Source organism: Aricia agestis, chromosome Z (genome assembly GCF_905147365.1).
Source record: "Aricia agestis chromosome Z, ilAriAges1.1, whole genome shotgun sequence".
NCBI classification, from domain to species: Eukaryota; Metazoa; Arthropoda; class Insecta; order Lepidoptera; family Lycaenidae; genus Aricia; species Aricia agestis.
The window spans coordinates 36,997,784-37,011,348 of record NC_056428.1 but is presented as its reverse complement, the minus strand read 5'-3'; the positions used below and the strand labels follow the sequence as shown (position 1 = coordinate 37,011,348).

At 40.6% G+C, this 13,565-nt stretch overlaps 1 protein-coding gene across 2 annotated transcripts in view; it reads right to left on the bottom strand.

Annotated features, from left to right (window-relative positions):
- LOC121738843 (CCR4-NOT transcription complex subunit 1) overlaps positions 1 to 13,565 on the bottom strand; it is a 50,423-nt gene that overhangs the window by 3,294 nt on the left and 33,564 nt on the right. For both annotated transcript variants that reach the window (XM_042131092.1, XM_042131091.1), the window contains exons 4-15: positions 10,836 to 13,353; positions 8,961 to 10,383; positions 8,389 to 8,775; positions 5,715 to 5,891; positions 5,255 to 5,503; positions 3,476 to 3,781; positions 2,788 to 3,165; positions 2,299 to 2,445; positions 1,797 to 1,931; positions 1,074 to 1,502; positions 757 to 941; positions 31 to 294 (exon numbers count right to left, since the gene is read on the bottom strand). In XM_042131092.1, the coding sequence (XP_041987026.1) occupies positions 31 to 294; positions 757 to 941; positions 1,074 to 1,502; positions 1,797 to 1,931; positions 2,299 to 2,445; positions 2,788 to 3,165; positions 3,476 to 3,781; positions 5,255 to 5,503; positions 5,715 to 5,891; positions 8,389 to 8,775; positions 8,961 to 10,383; positions 10,836 to 13,353 (6,598 nt within the window). The remainder of the gene's footprint in view (positions 1 to 30; positions 295 to 756; positions 942 to 1,073; positions 1,503 to 1,796; positions 1,932 to 2,298; positions 2,446 to 2,787; positions 3,166 to 3,475; positions 3,782 to 5,254; positions 5,504 to 5,714; positions 5,892 to 8,388; positions 8,776 to 8,960; positions 10,384 to 10,835; positions 13,354 to 13,565) is intronic.

Genomic DNA, 13,565 nt, shown 5'->3' with positions numbered 1-13,565 from the left:
GAACAGACAAGAGAGAATTAACCAACTAACTTCTCAATCTCAGGGGCGCAATGCACGAACTCATGCGTCCAAAACTTGTAGATGGGATTCTTGATGAGCTCAATGAACGTGATCAGGAGACCCCAGGGGTGTGGTCTATTCACGATGAGTCGCTCCAACAGCATCCTTGTGATCTGTTCCTGGACTGCCTCGGAGTTAGCCTCGGCGAAGAGGTAGAGGAGACAGCAGCTGAAGTAGTGAGTGTGGCTGTTCGGGTAGCGGAGCTGATTCGCAATAGCGTTGAGGAAGAGATACCTATAAGAGATTGTTTATTGTAGAGGTAAAGCGTATGTTAAAAGCGTACTAGGAGTTGTAACGGTCCTTTCGGACCAATTACAGTGTAGGCAAGAAGTGGGTCATTTATATAACGTTGTAAATCATTGAATACATTTTTTATAATTTCATTCAATACATTTAACTATCTTTTGCATACCAGTACATAAAAAGCCAAGCTTAAATCAAAGGTAAAATTAGATATTATTACTTTAATACCCAACTTTATGAGGTTAAAAATAATTTGAGCCATACGAATCTGGGACCTACAACGAAACCGTTTTGAGACTCAAACGATCGAATCGGAATGCCGCGTCCTACTCTAACAATGTCGTTTCACGTTTGTTAGAGTAGCACGAGCGTTCCGATTCATTCGTTTGAGTCTCAAAGCGGTTTCGTTGTACGGCTCCTGAAGCGCAACGAACGCAAAGAACGTTCACTTACCGTCCTTCAAAGTCAAAGTCAACGGTAAAGTTCTGGAAGATGTCCATATGAGCGGAGTGGGCTATGGTGGTCATGTTTGGCGTTTGGCCCTTCGACCTGATGTGAGCTATCGCCTGCGTCCCCACGTATAGAACCACGGCATTCATTAGCTGGCTGTTGTACCTCCTGCCGGGATCGTTTAGCACCTAAAAATTAAATGCTTATATGATTAACGTGTACAATATTTAGTCTGTAGGCGAAAGCATATTATTATTTCGATAGCATTAGACATCCAATATCGTTACATTAATTAGAAACAAAGCCAAGTAGAAACAAACCTGCATATTGCTACGTAGCTCAGAAAGGAACGTGACGGGCGCTCTTGCCTTCAGATACGCATCCAAATCCTTCTTAAACTGCGACGCCGGTATCAAAGTCGCGTAGTTGATAATCGCGCGCGGCGGCAGAGCGATCTCAGCAAGCAAATCCACCTTCAGATTGGGCGTAAAAGGATCCGGCAGACGCATGTTACGCGGGAAAGCCGACAGAATAAGATTCCTCATTTGAATACAATTCGGTGGTATCTCATCACAGAAGCCGTAGTGGTAGTCGCAGAGGAATTCTGGGAAGTCGTGAAGCAACACCAGCAGCACTTTCAATGTGCCTTTGTAAAGCATCATCACTGGCGACGCCAGTTCGGTGTTCCTTAGGAATGGATCTAGGAACTTGAAGAGATCAATGAGCAGAGTGGAGTACATTCCCCAACCCTGAAAGGAATAAAAACGTTAGTAATAAGTTGTAAATTAGAACAATAGAGATAGGATTGCTTCTCTTATTAAATGCCGCTTTTTAAAATATGCTCAGTAAGATTTGACACTATGGTCGCTATTTTGAATTGGCGCGCGGCCATCATCTATTACTAATATGTAACTATCCAGAATATTGGAATGCTTTGTAACGGTTTAGAACTTGCGAAAGACCGATAGAGCGAGATCCAATATACCAGTCATCGTCCATATCACGATTTAAGGCGTTTTTAGCCATTTGAACATTTTTAATACCTTCTGTTGCGGCGTAACGGCTAATACCCGGTTGATGAAGGCGCGATGGGCGACCAGCTCAAGCCAGGCGTAGCAGAAGCCTGGCGCCACACTGGGTCGGATGATACGAAGCGTGTGGCAAAATGCTGTCAGAACCTGAAAAGGTTGCATAATATTCATGTCTTTGTACACCAAAAACGTAATAGTATTTCGTTGTGTAACCACAACCTGAAAGAAATTATTTATTGTGCAGCTGCCATAGATTAAATGGCTCACATTACGATTACAACATAAATATCGAATGTGAATAAGAAACCGCACAGTAACATAAATATTATACATTGCACAGTACTTTTAAGGGAAGAGCTAAAATTGCAGGATATTTTTTTCTATTGCTATGCTGAAATTGATCTTGTCTACTGTGTTAGAAGAGATTCTAAGTTGTCCTATAATTGATTTATCGACATTGCTCTACATCCTATGCAATGACACTGCGGGCTGCATATAATCACAACAAACATACCTGATAGTTCATAGATTCTAAGACAGGTTCCGCCATATTCATGTCCAAGAAGAGGATAAGTAAAAGACGATGGTAAGGCAGCTGCTGGAAGTTGGCGCCGTGGTCTTCGTGGTCTTGGAGTAAGCAACCCGCGATTATACCCAGCATCTGGCAAAGACAAGTTGGATTAAAGATGTGGGTAAGGACAACGTTTTAAAATATTATGATCTCTTGGTCAACATCCTTTAGTATTTGCCTATACTTTTGCTTAATTAATATATTATGTTTTCTCTTTGTTGGAAAGAGAGGTCCTGCACTGGAGGACGCAGAAGTTAATTGAAATTCTCATTCGTTGTCTCTTTCATGCATACTCGACGTTATGCTATCGAGCTTCTGTCTCGTGTAAATAAGAAAGCATTATATTGGGCGAGTGAAAAAGACAAGTAGAGTAAGAATGACCTCTATGTGCCTTGCAAATACAGGACTTTATACGGTAACTATAATACACACCTTATTCAACAGATTCAGCTTGGGCGTGGGGTTTCCAGCGTCGGACGTGTTCTTGATTAGTAGCGACACGAGTTTGATGAAGGAATCGCACATGGAATAATACTTCTCCCTCTTCAGAGGCACAGGTGGTGGGTTCACTCTGTCCTCGTTGAGCTGCTGGTACACATTCTCTATGCACATCTGGGTCGCGATTCTGAAGAATCGTCCCACCATGTCGTCTGATTTCAGCATCCCGTTGATATTCATTCTGTGGACGTACATATTGAAGTTCTGTCCAACTTCCACCTCTGTGAGCTGTCCCATGAGAATCGCACGCCATTCGCGGAATAACGTCTCGATTTTCTCCTGGAGACCGGGTGGGTCGTCGTAATCGCGGGCCTGCGGGGATATTTTGGTTAGTAATAGAAACATTTGTGACTTTCTAGCCAAGTAGTAGTAGTAGATTTTTTTTAATTTGTCGTCGTAATTAGCTAAGTATATGGCATGGCTAAGTATAAGGCAATATGGCAGGCTACTAAAAACTTTTTTTTTTTATGACTTAAGTGTTGAAATATGAGCAATGGACTATCGCATTTAATGACAGGCGAAACGAGTGTCGCCGAGTGTTAAGTGCAAATTAAGAAAGTTTAAGTAACATTCTTCATGACTGTTGTTCTTATTGCTTCTACATCTTCAAAACAAAACTTACCCGAACTTGCAAGATGCCGTTATGGATATGCGCAGTAGGGCCTAAAGGTGATCGTTCGCCAAGATAGGTGCTGGGGTCCTGGTTGATCCTTATTGTCTCAATAAGCGTCGCCAGGCCCTCTGGCGGCGGCTGACGGCCGTGGGTGGTCATCCTTATCAGAGTCTCCGTGGTATGGTACAGGTCGGACTCTGTAGCGTATGTGTTAGTTCTGTCATCGACGAGGTACAGTTGGAGCAGTTGCATCGCGAATGCCACCGCTACGTAGTTGTTACCGCCGTCCATAAGATGGGCTAGTGCCAGGTCGTACTGAAAAAAAATATAGATACCATAAAGACAAAGATAATATTAGAAAGATTATACGACTACTAACGGCCGTTCCCAATATTTGATCTATCTCAGGTTTTGCCCTACTAGAGATAGCTCACATTAGACATTAGAGACATATATTTTATGTCAATTGTGAGCTATTCCTATCTCTAGTAGAAAGATAGATCAAATATTGGGAACGTCCGTAAGTCTACTAAAACTTGATAACACCCAATTGGTGTGGTTTGCTAACCAAAAATATAAGAAGCTAAGCCAAAGAAAAAAATCCGTGTCAGAAAGACAAAGATCCCTAAGATTTGTTCTGGGTCAAAACAAAATTCAAAATAGACAAAATATTCCGATTATTTTCGATACTCGGGGCGGAAACTAAGAATAAATTGAGTTGAGATGTAGGTCACTAGAATATTTATGAGGATGATACAAAATTAAATTTTAGAGGCGATACTTTCTTAGGCCCACTTGCGCCAGACTGGGTTAACACGCTTAACTCTGAGTTAAATTATACTTCGAATTTAAATTCACATCATGTCTTGCACCACCAAGAGTTAGGTAGTAACCTCGAGTTAATTTTTTTAATTTTTAACCCACCGATGTCGGAGGGTTAAATCTACTAACTCTGGGTTAGTAATATCAAAACTGAGATTTTTCGGTTATGACTTATGTACTTTGTTGTGTTCAGTAATAGGTACCGATTTTATTTTGTGTTTAACCATGATAAATGATCAGTGGTTGTTATCTGATGATGAAGAAGAAATTATCGAATACATTAGTTCGGACTCGAATTATTGTAGAACGGACCGATCTGTTTAGGGTCCCGTATTTACTCACAAAGAGACAAAGATTTCCATCGAAGATTTCGCCTAGAAAAAGAAACTGTTCTCTTTTTATTAAATAAAATTGAAAATAATTGCAATATACAAATGAGCGTAAAAAGTAATTCCCTACCAAAGTTTAATAATAATATCATTGGATTAGTGCGTCTTTAGTGAACTTCTTTATAAATAGGTAGACTAGATAAACATTGGACAAAAGTGTTTCTTCCCAATTTTTATCATTTTCCGCCTAATTTATTTGCACAAAATATCACAACACTCACGCACAATGCGACATAGAACCACGTGTCATTTCAAATCTGACATAAGGAGATAGCCTTATTTAAAGTACTGTGGAGCGAGAGAGAGCAGTACACTTAAATTATTCAGCATTCGCTCTATCATATTTGGCTGGGTGTAAAAAGAATGAATGAACCCGGAATAAGCCCGGGTTAGTTGACTCCGGGATAAATTCTTCTAGTGCAATATGTAGTATGAGTTAAAAATTAAAAACGTTAACACTGAGTTATTAAGCCCCGGGTTATTTATTTAACTCAAAGTTTTGGCGCAAGTGGGCCTTAGTTACCAAAAGAACTTGAGAGTTGAGATCTCCAAATTACAACCAAATAAAAAAACAAACCTGTGGTAAATTGATCAGATGGTTTCTAATCAGGCAGTCAACACCTTCCAAGTTGTATTTGAGTTCATCTCGGCATTCAATGACAACGCTGGTGATCTGTTTCGTGGTCCATACATGGCCGTAAACTCTGTTGTCTTCTAGAAGTTTCAGCACCCGTAGATGTATGTCTCTGTATCTTGTCATCATGTCTACGTGTTCAGTGTTGATGCCAGACTGGACCATGTGGCCATCGAGTAGACCTTCCACAGCCTAGAACAAAGATTTGGTTTAAAAAGTATTATAATATAGACTAGACTAGTTCCTTGTACTTTTTATGAATGTAGGTTTGCATACATTTATTTACAGAAGAGTTAGACTTAACCGCCGAAACGAACTCATATTACACTGAAAGAAATGTAAGTTTAGATAAATACTTTTAAATAGCAAATAGCGGATAAAAATATTTTTATAATTAACTTACTCTCTGCAACAGCGTCAGACCGGAAACGATATCTCTCTGTCGTCTCGCAATAATCAGACATTCGAGCAGGGTATGCATATTCGTTGCCTGCACAGCGAAAGCCGGCACAGACAGAGTATTAGCTAGGAACAACTCCGCAGCAGTTATCAATGCACCCATTTCGTCTGTGCCATACACCTGAAAAAAATCACTTCAAATAATCCACATGCCAGCTTCCGAACAATGTGGTCATACCTTAAAAAGATTATCTTAAGATCTGACCACGACACAGGGTGCATTTGAAGCATAAGTGCAAATACGACATCGAAACAATTACACCAAACGTGAAATTGAAGAAACCTTGTAGTAAGATAAATAGAACATTATTATATTACACCTAACATCCAATTTTCATTGACATGCGGGTTGGTGATTTACAAAGCTGAACATTATATTTTTTTAAACTTGTTAATCTTATTTTCAATTATAATTTAAATAGAACAAAATCTAGTTTTGGTTGATCCCACATGAGGTGTGCACTGTGCGCGTTCCTCGGGCATACGAGCGCACTGCATAAGGCGTTCTCTCACTCAAACGCCCAAGAAACGCGCACGCCTAATGTGGGGGGCGCCTTATTAATTTATTTGCTTTCGTTTACAATTTACATAATTAATTGGTGAATAAAATGTTTTAGACCATTTATTTTATTTCAGATTATGTCAGGATTATTAATCAACATAAAGGATAAGCACAATGAGGCCCACTTGCGCCAGACTGGGTTAACACGCTTAACTCTGAGTTAAATTATACTTCGAATTTAAATTGACATCATATCAAGATATTATGTGGTGTACTCTAGGTGGTGCAAGCACCACCAAGAGTTAGGTAGTAACCTCGAGTTAATTTGTTAAATTTTTAAACCCACTGATGTCGGAGGGTTAAATCAACTAACTCTGGGTTAGTAATATAGAAAACTGAGATTTTTCGGTTATGACTTATGTACTTTGTTGTGTTCAGTAATAGGTACCGGTTTTATTTTGTGTTTAACAATGATAAATGATCAGTGGTTGTTATCTGATGATGATGAAGAAATTATCGAATACATTAGTTCGGACTCGTATTACAGAAGGATTGTAGAACGGACCGATCTGTTTAGGGTCCCGTATTTACTCACAAAGAGACAAAGATTTCCATCGAAGATTTCGCCTAGAAAAAGAAACTGTTCTCTTTTTATTAAATAAAATTGAAAATAATTGCAATATACAAATGAGCATAAAAAGTAAGTCTTTACCAAAGTTTAATAATAATAAATATTGGATTAGTGCATCTTTAGTGAACTCCTTCATAAATAGGTAGTACTTGGACACAAGTGTTTCATCCCAATTTTTATCATTTTCGACTTAATTTATTTGCACAAAATATCACAACACGCACGCACAATGCGACATAGAACCACGTGTCATTTCAAATCTGATATAAGGAGATAGCCTTATTTAAAGTACTTTGGAGCGAGAGAGAGCAGTACACTTAAATTATTCAGCATTCGCTCTATCATATTTGGCTGGATGTAAAAAGAATGAACATGACATAAGCCCGGGTTAGTTGACTCTGGGATAAATTCTTCTGGTGCAATATGTAGTATGAGTTAAAAATTAAAAACGTTAACACTGAGTTAGTAAGCCCCGGGTTATTTATTTAACTCAAAGGTTTGGCGCAAGTGGGCCTAAGTGTAAGAATTTTTGTAAAGAAAGCGGAACTATTTGAATATGTAATACTTAATTTTAAATAATAACTGAAGCTTTCTTTATGTTTTCAAAAGTGGAATTACATTTTCAAACGTTCTGTTCATTCGCTGCCTATTTCGCTATAAAAGCGTCAAACCTTAAATAGACCGAACAGCAAAGCACAGAAAAGAGTTCATTGTATGTTTTGTAATGTAGCCTAAACGATATGTGTTCTTAAAATAACACGTTGTCTTTGAAACGAAAACGAAGCTTACGACACATAACAATTAGTTTTTACTTACAAATATTATACCAGAAGCATTCTAAAAATAGCACGAATGTTCGTAAGCAATGGTATTTTTATTTCGAATAAAATAACGTTAGTAATCATAAGAAACCAAAATAAAGTATTTGCACTATATTATCTACTGTTAGTGTACCCTAAGTAAACCCTGGGTTATTTATTTAACTCAAAGGTTTGGCGCAAGTGGGCCTAAGTGTAAAAAAAGCGGAACTATTTGAATATGTAATACTTAATTTTAAATAATAACTGAAGCTTTCTTTATGTTGTCAAAAGTGGAATTACATTTTCAAACGTTCTGTTCATTCGCTGCCTATTTCGCTATAAAAGCGTCAAACCTTAAATAGACTGAACAGCAAAGCACAGAAAAGAGTTCATTGTATGTTTTGTAATGTAGCCTAAACGATATGTGTTCTTAAAATAACACGTTGTCTTTGAAACGAAAACGAAGCTTACGACACATAACAATTAGTTTTTACTTACAAATATTATACCAGAAGCATTCTAAAAATAGCACGAATGTTCGTAAGCAATGGTATTTTTATTTCGAATAAAATAACGTTAGTAGTCATAAGAAACCAAAATAAAGTATTTGCACTATATTATCTACTGTTAGTGTACCCTAAGTAAAGTAATTATTGTAATAATTACTTTGAACATTTTAATATACCTGTGTAGGGTTCATGACTTGGCTGTAAGTCATTTGTGGTATTTGTTCTTGAGCGGCGGGTTTCGGTATAAACATACCAGCATCACGAACAGGCATGAATCCAGGAATATTGCATGCAAATTCCTCGTAAACAGCAATTTGTATATCAGTGGGGCCACCTACGCGCAGGCGTACGCGTTCGGGTATCCTTTCTGTCTGGTATGTCAACACCATGGGATCGTAGTATCTACGTCCTTCCTGTCTAGCAATTTTTCGCATTTCGTAATCGTTCATTAGCCTCTTGTCGAGTTCGGGTAGGGCCTTCTCGACGGCAGTCTTTTGGATGAATGCACAAGCCAGTTCCATGTTCTCTGTCGCCAGAACTGCCGCGGCACTATCAATTGCGTCCTGGAATAATTATTAACATTATAACAGGTCATTTATATAACAAAGTCAAAGCAAATAATATTTCATACTGTCAAGGAGGACAACAGTGGAAAGACAATTGATTAACAAAATGGGAACCATCTAGAACGCTAGTATATTTACTAGAATTGTACAAGGTTTTTATTCATCTGAATTAAAGAACTTACTTGTTGTGCTGTGGCTGGTATCAATGCAGTGACGAAAGCAGCCTTCAGGTTGGCGCTGATGGTGCTTATGATTTGTTCGCGGCAGGTGATCATTGCCATCCCAGCGGTGAGGTTCCGCATCATGTGATGAGCGCATGTCCTCATTCTCACTTCATCGGGGTCAAAGGAGAAGTCCTTTCTTATGATCTGTTCGCAGGTGGTCAAAGCGTACTTGATAGACCTATCCACAACTGGATGAATCCATTCTTGAATCGATCTCTCAATTGCTGGTTTGACAAACTGTTTCAGATTGGGATATGTCTGGAACAGCAGGATATGCGGATTGAAGCATATCTTTTGTCCGAAAGCGGAAGTGGATGAAACATTCACGTCTAGGTAGTTGAATCTGGGTTCCGGTAGCCCGATCACGCCCATCAGGCTCGGGTCGTTGGCTACCAGGCCACTAGTCGGAGTCGGGGCAGTCACTGACATTTCTTCAGTTGGAATCATCGGTTGTTGTGGAGGCATCATCTGCATCGGCGGAGGAGCTTGCACTATTGCCTGGTTGATTGGTATAACATTGGTGGCCGCTTCCTTGCTCGGCTTCGGCTGGGATAGCTGGAATTCTATTGACCTTAGTTTTTCCGGATCTTTCAGATATATTGATGGTTTGAGATCACTTATATCTAGAGACAAGTTTTTACAAAGTACTTCTATCTCAAACTTGAGATTTAGTTTCAAATCGGGCTCTTGATGTAATTCGGCGAGTGCATTCATCAATCCCATGGTCCAGGGATTCGGTGGCTTGAATACGACGCTCTTGGCACAACTTTCCAAGACCTTCGCAACAAACGGCACCACGTATAAAAGTTCCTGTTGTCCTTTGTGATAAGCTTCAAGTAGAAGTGCTTTGAGATCGATATCGACATGGAGGATTGGTTTATTGCGGGCTAAAGTGAGCATTCCCAACCAGTGTCCAAGATTCTTCAGGAGGGAGCGGTCAGAGAAATTGGCGATTCCTTTATCAGATCGCAGCAGTACCTTGATATTTCGGTACGTTTCTTTTGTGACCATTTTGTTGACTTCACGAATTTTGAGAACGTCCAAGAAGTTTGAGTACAGAGCGTGAAAATTGAGCTCGATAGATGCTCGTTTCATGACGAGATATTGCGAGAGCCAAGGGAAGTATTCGTCCGTTATGATTTCTTTCAGTTCCTCGCATTTGGGTTGTAGATTTAGCTGACTGAGGTTGTTGAATATGAAGGCAGTTTTGTCTTGTATAGCTTCGGGTGGTGCATTGATTTTCTCCTCCCTGTCGGTGGCAGTAAGAAGCGTATCAATATTGGTAGCGTTGGCAATGGAAGGCCTACTTCCGATTCCACCGGCTGCACAGTTGGCAACTTTTGATATCACAGATATAGCACTAGGCGTGCATACAACCGCCCTGTAAGAAAAAATATAATCAATATTTTGTACATTAAATATTAATATGGGTAGGAAATTAAAATTATATAACATACAGAGCAGTCATACAAGATTGTTTAGTATAAAGCATAAGTAATATTTTGTAATTGCATTGTAAGTTTTCATATTACGTAGATAGAAATAAGGATTACAAAAAGTTAAGCATCTTTCTTGGTTTAACCTTGAATTAAACCGTATATAAAATATAAAACACAACTGAATGTTTTGGAGTTCACTGTATGATTTTTAAGTAAGAATTGAAAATTTTAAATTCAAATGTGTAAACAACGTATCTGCTTTACCAGAATTGCGGTTCGCAAATCACAAACGTTTATTTTCATTTGAATAACCAATGCTTAAACGGACGAGTGAACATTGACGCACGTTTTACTCCGACAACAAGACTATTTTAAATATTTATTGACAGCCTACCTGTATGGCGCCGAAACAGTCACAATGGTATTCTGATTCAATAGCGCTGCAAGGCTGGCTGGTAGAACTGCACCCTGTGGCTTCGTCGGTGGCTCCTGGCTTTGCAAACCATATTCTATGTATTCGATCAAATGAGGTGGGAACTCATTGAAATGTGGTATCGCTCTCACGTGCTCACAATACTTGTGATAGTCCTTCAAGCGAGATTTAAATCTGTCGAGAGCTGCAATGCCGAAGTAGTACATTTTAGATCCCTCTGGTTTTCTCAGTGCGTCCAGGACAAACCTTAGCGCAAGTCCAAGAGAGACGTAGCTTGGTACGAGTCCTTTCTCAATGATACCACCGAACAACTGTGCAGTGGTGTGTAGTTCCTTGTCGGGATACTGAGGAAAGAATTTGTATTCCTCGAAAAGATTCCGTAGCATACACGTAAAGACTTCCCGTTCCCTCTTGTTGGGCGAGTCTTGAAACTTCTTCAGCATGTCTAGCACCTCATCTATAGAAAGCGTCGGATGAGGTGGATGGTTGTAGATTCTTTGGAAGTAGCCATTGGCTTCGTCTTCGATCTCTTTGGAGACGTTGTGCATCATCTCTGGGAAATGTATCGGATCGGGTAGTCGTGGCTTGTCCATGGTTGGCGCTGGGGGCATTCGGGCTAGCGCCCCCATCGTCGCCACGTTAGCGGTGTGTGGCATCGGCATCATAAATGGACTATTGGGACCGGCGCCCATTAGCCGCGAAGGCGACCCGGGTGCTGCAACTAAGGGACCCAACGTACCGGGCATGGCAAAGGCTGTATTTGCTGGTGCTCCTAAGGTCATGTTTGCCACGTTTGGCGTCAACGTAGCGAGGCAAGTGTCGACGTGTGGAGTGAAGAGTTGTCCTCCTAAGCCAGCCGGGTTGAACGGCGTTTCTAGTACTCTGGTGTGAGGCCGCGCGATACCAGCGATACCAGTCTGTCTCGTCTTATTCAGCATCATAGTCTGGCAAGTAGCGATCACGTTGTAAATCGCTTCCTGTAATTCCTGCTGCACGTTTGGTATACACAGCTGCAGACATGTAAGCATGGTGGCCACTGTTTCTGGAGGTAGTTGGGCCGCTTTGGGCAATGGTTCTTCGGGTACTTTTCCGAGCACAGGCGGACAACGTCTCTGTAAGAACTTAACCATTGCCGAAACGAATGTTTCTCCGTGATCCCTTATCTTGTCGGTTAGCCATTTGTCAAGCTTGAGATACTCCCTACGAGAGGCTAGGCACGCCAAGTCAATGACGAAAGGAAACGACTGTACATTTAGCAGAAGAGATAAAGCTTTCAGGTCTTGGGCCACATCCAAAATCCTAGAAAGTTTGGATTGATCGCACTCTCCGCGAATATACCAGTCTGCCATTGCGTGCATGATTATTGGTTTTATATTCGGATTTTGCGTATGCCACGCGTGTTGGAGAATTATACCTGAGTTGGGATGATTTCCTAGAAATATCGGTATTAATGTGGTCAATAGTTCTTGTCTGAAAACCGTTATTGGTGGATTTATTTGCAATAAAGCTAGTAATAGTATATCGGGACAGTGCTGCAGTGGAAACTTTAGGAGCTCGTGAACTTGCATGTAGTATCCTCGCTCTGAAGCAAAAATCAGTAGCTCCACTAGATACAAACAGCGCCAAGTAGCAATTTCCTTGTTGTCAGATTCAGGAGGTGATTTTAGTAAATCTATCGACACAGGATGGAAGGGATGGTCCGCGAAACTGAAAATGTCGGGATGTTTCAGTATGTTCGATATTAGGCTCATCTGCCCGTCTAAATTGGTCCACCGTCGACATAAATATTCTACTGGAAAAATATTGGCCGGATATCCAGCGCTCTGAAGACCTAACCGTAGTATCGTGAAGAGTAAACTTAGGCCTTGTCTGTCGGGTACTATAAACTCGGGATGATCGAGTTGTAAAATAACCTCCTTCCAATTTAAACTCGCCGCCAAGTCCTTTAGAGTCTGTACGAACACTTCGGCGTTCCACGTCTCAGAATGCCCATGGGCAGTCGGTTCCTTCTTCGTTTCGTGGTTCATCCAGAAGTTGCCGGGCGTTTGCATCTGGGGGCCATCCGGTAAAGTGGCGTGATATCTCACCATCATCGAAATAATCCGCGCAACGTCTATCGCCGTTGGCTCTCTGGCACCAAAGTTTAGCATGTTGTTCTTGCAATCTTCCACTGACGCGGTGAACGCATATCCGATGTCCCGGATGATATCCGCCAACGAGTTGTCCATCATTGCGGCCGACATATCGTCCGATGTTGTCATTTCCTCGAGTGGTGTTTGAGAGTCGTCAGGATACAGGAGTGGAGCTAGTACTATGGGTACCACCTCCCTGGGAAAGTCGACTCGCAGTCGCTTTAGAAATAAGTCTTTTGTGACGGGTGCGAGTCGAAAATTCTCGTGCGCGAGACTTGTCAAGAGGGTTTGCAAAACTTCAGGGCTGCATTCCTGAAGACCTGCGCGCTCCGCCTGGTGTCCACGCTCTGAAAGTAAGCACACATTGATATGGAATCTTATAGTTGTCAGATCACATTTTGCCAAAAAAAAAACAAAAATCTCGAGTTATGTATCCAGTGTCATAATCTAGCGATATCTCTCAAGCTCAAATCTCATAAGCTTGTCAAGTTCTTGTAGCAGAAATATACATACCTAATATACTACATAATATAATGGTATTTAAGCAGTAATTAATGAA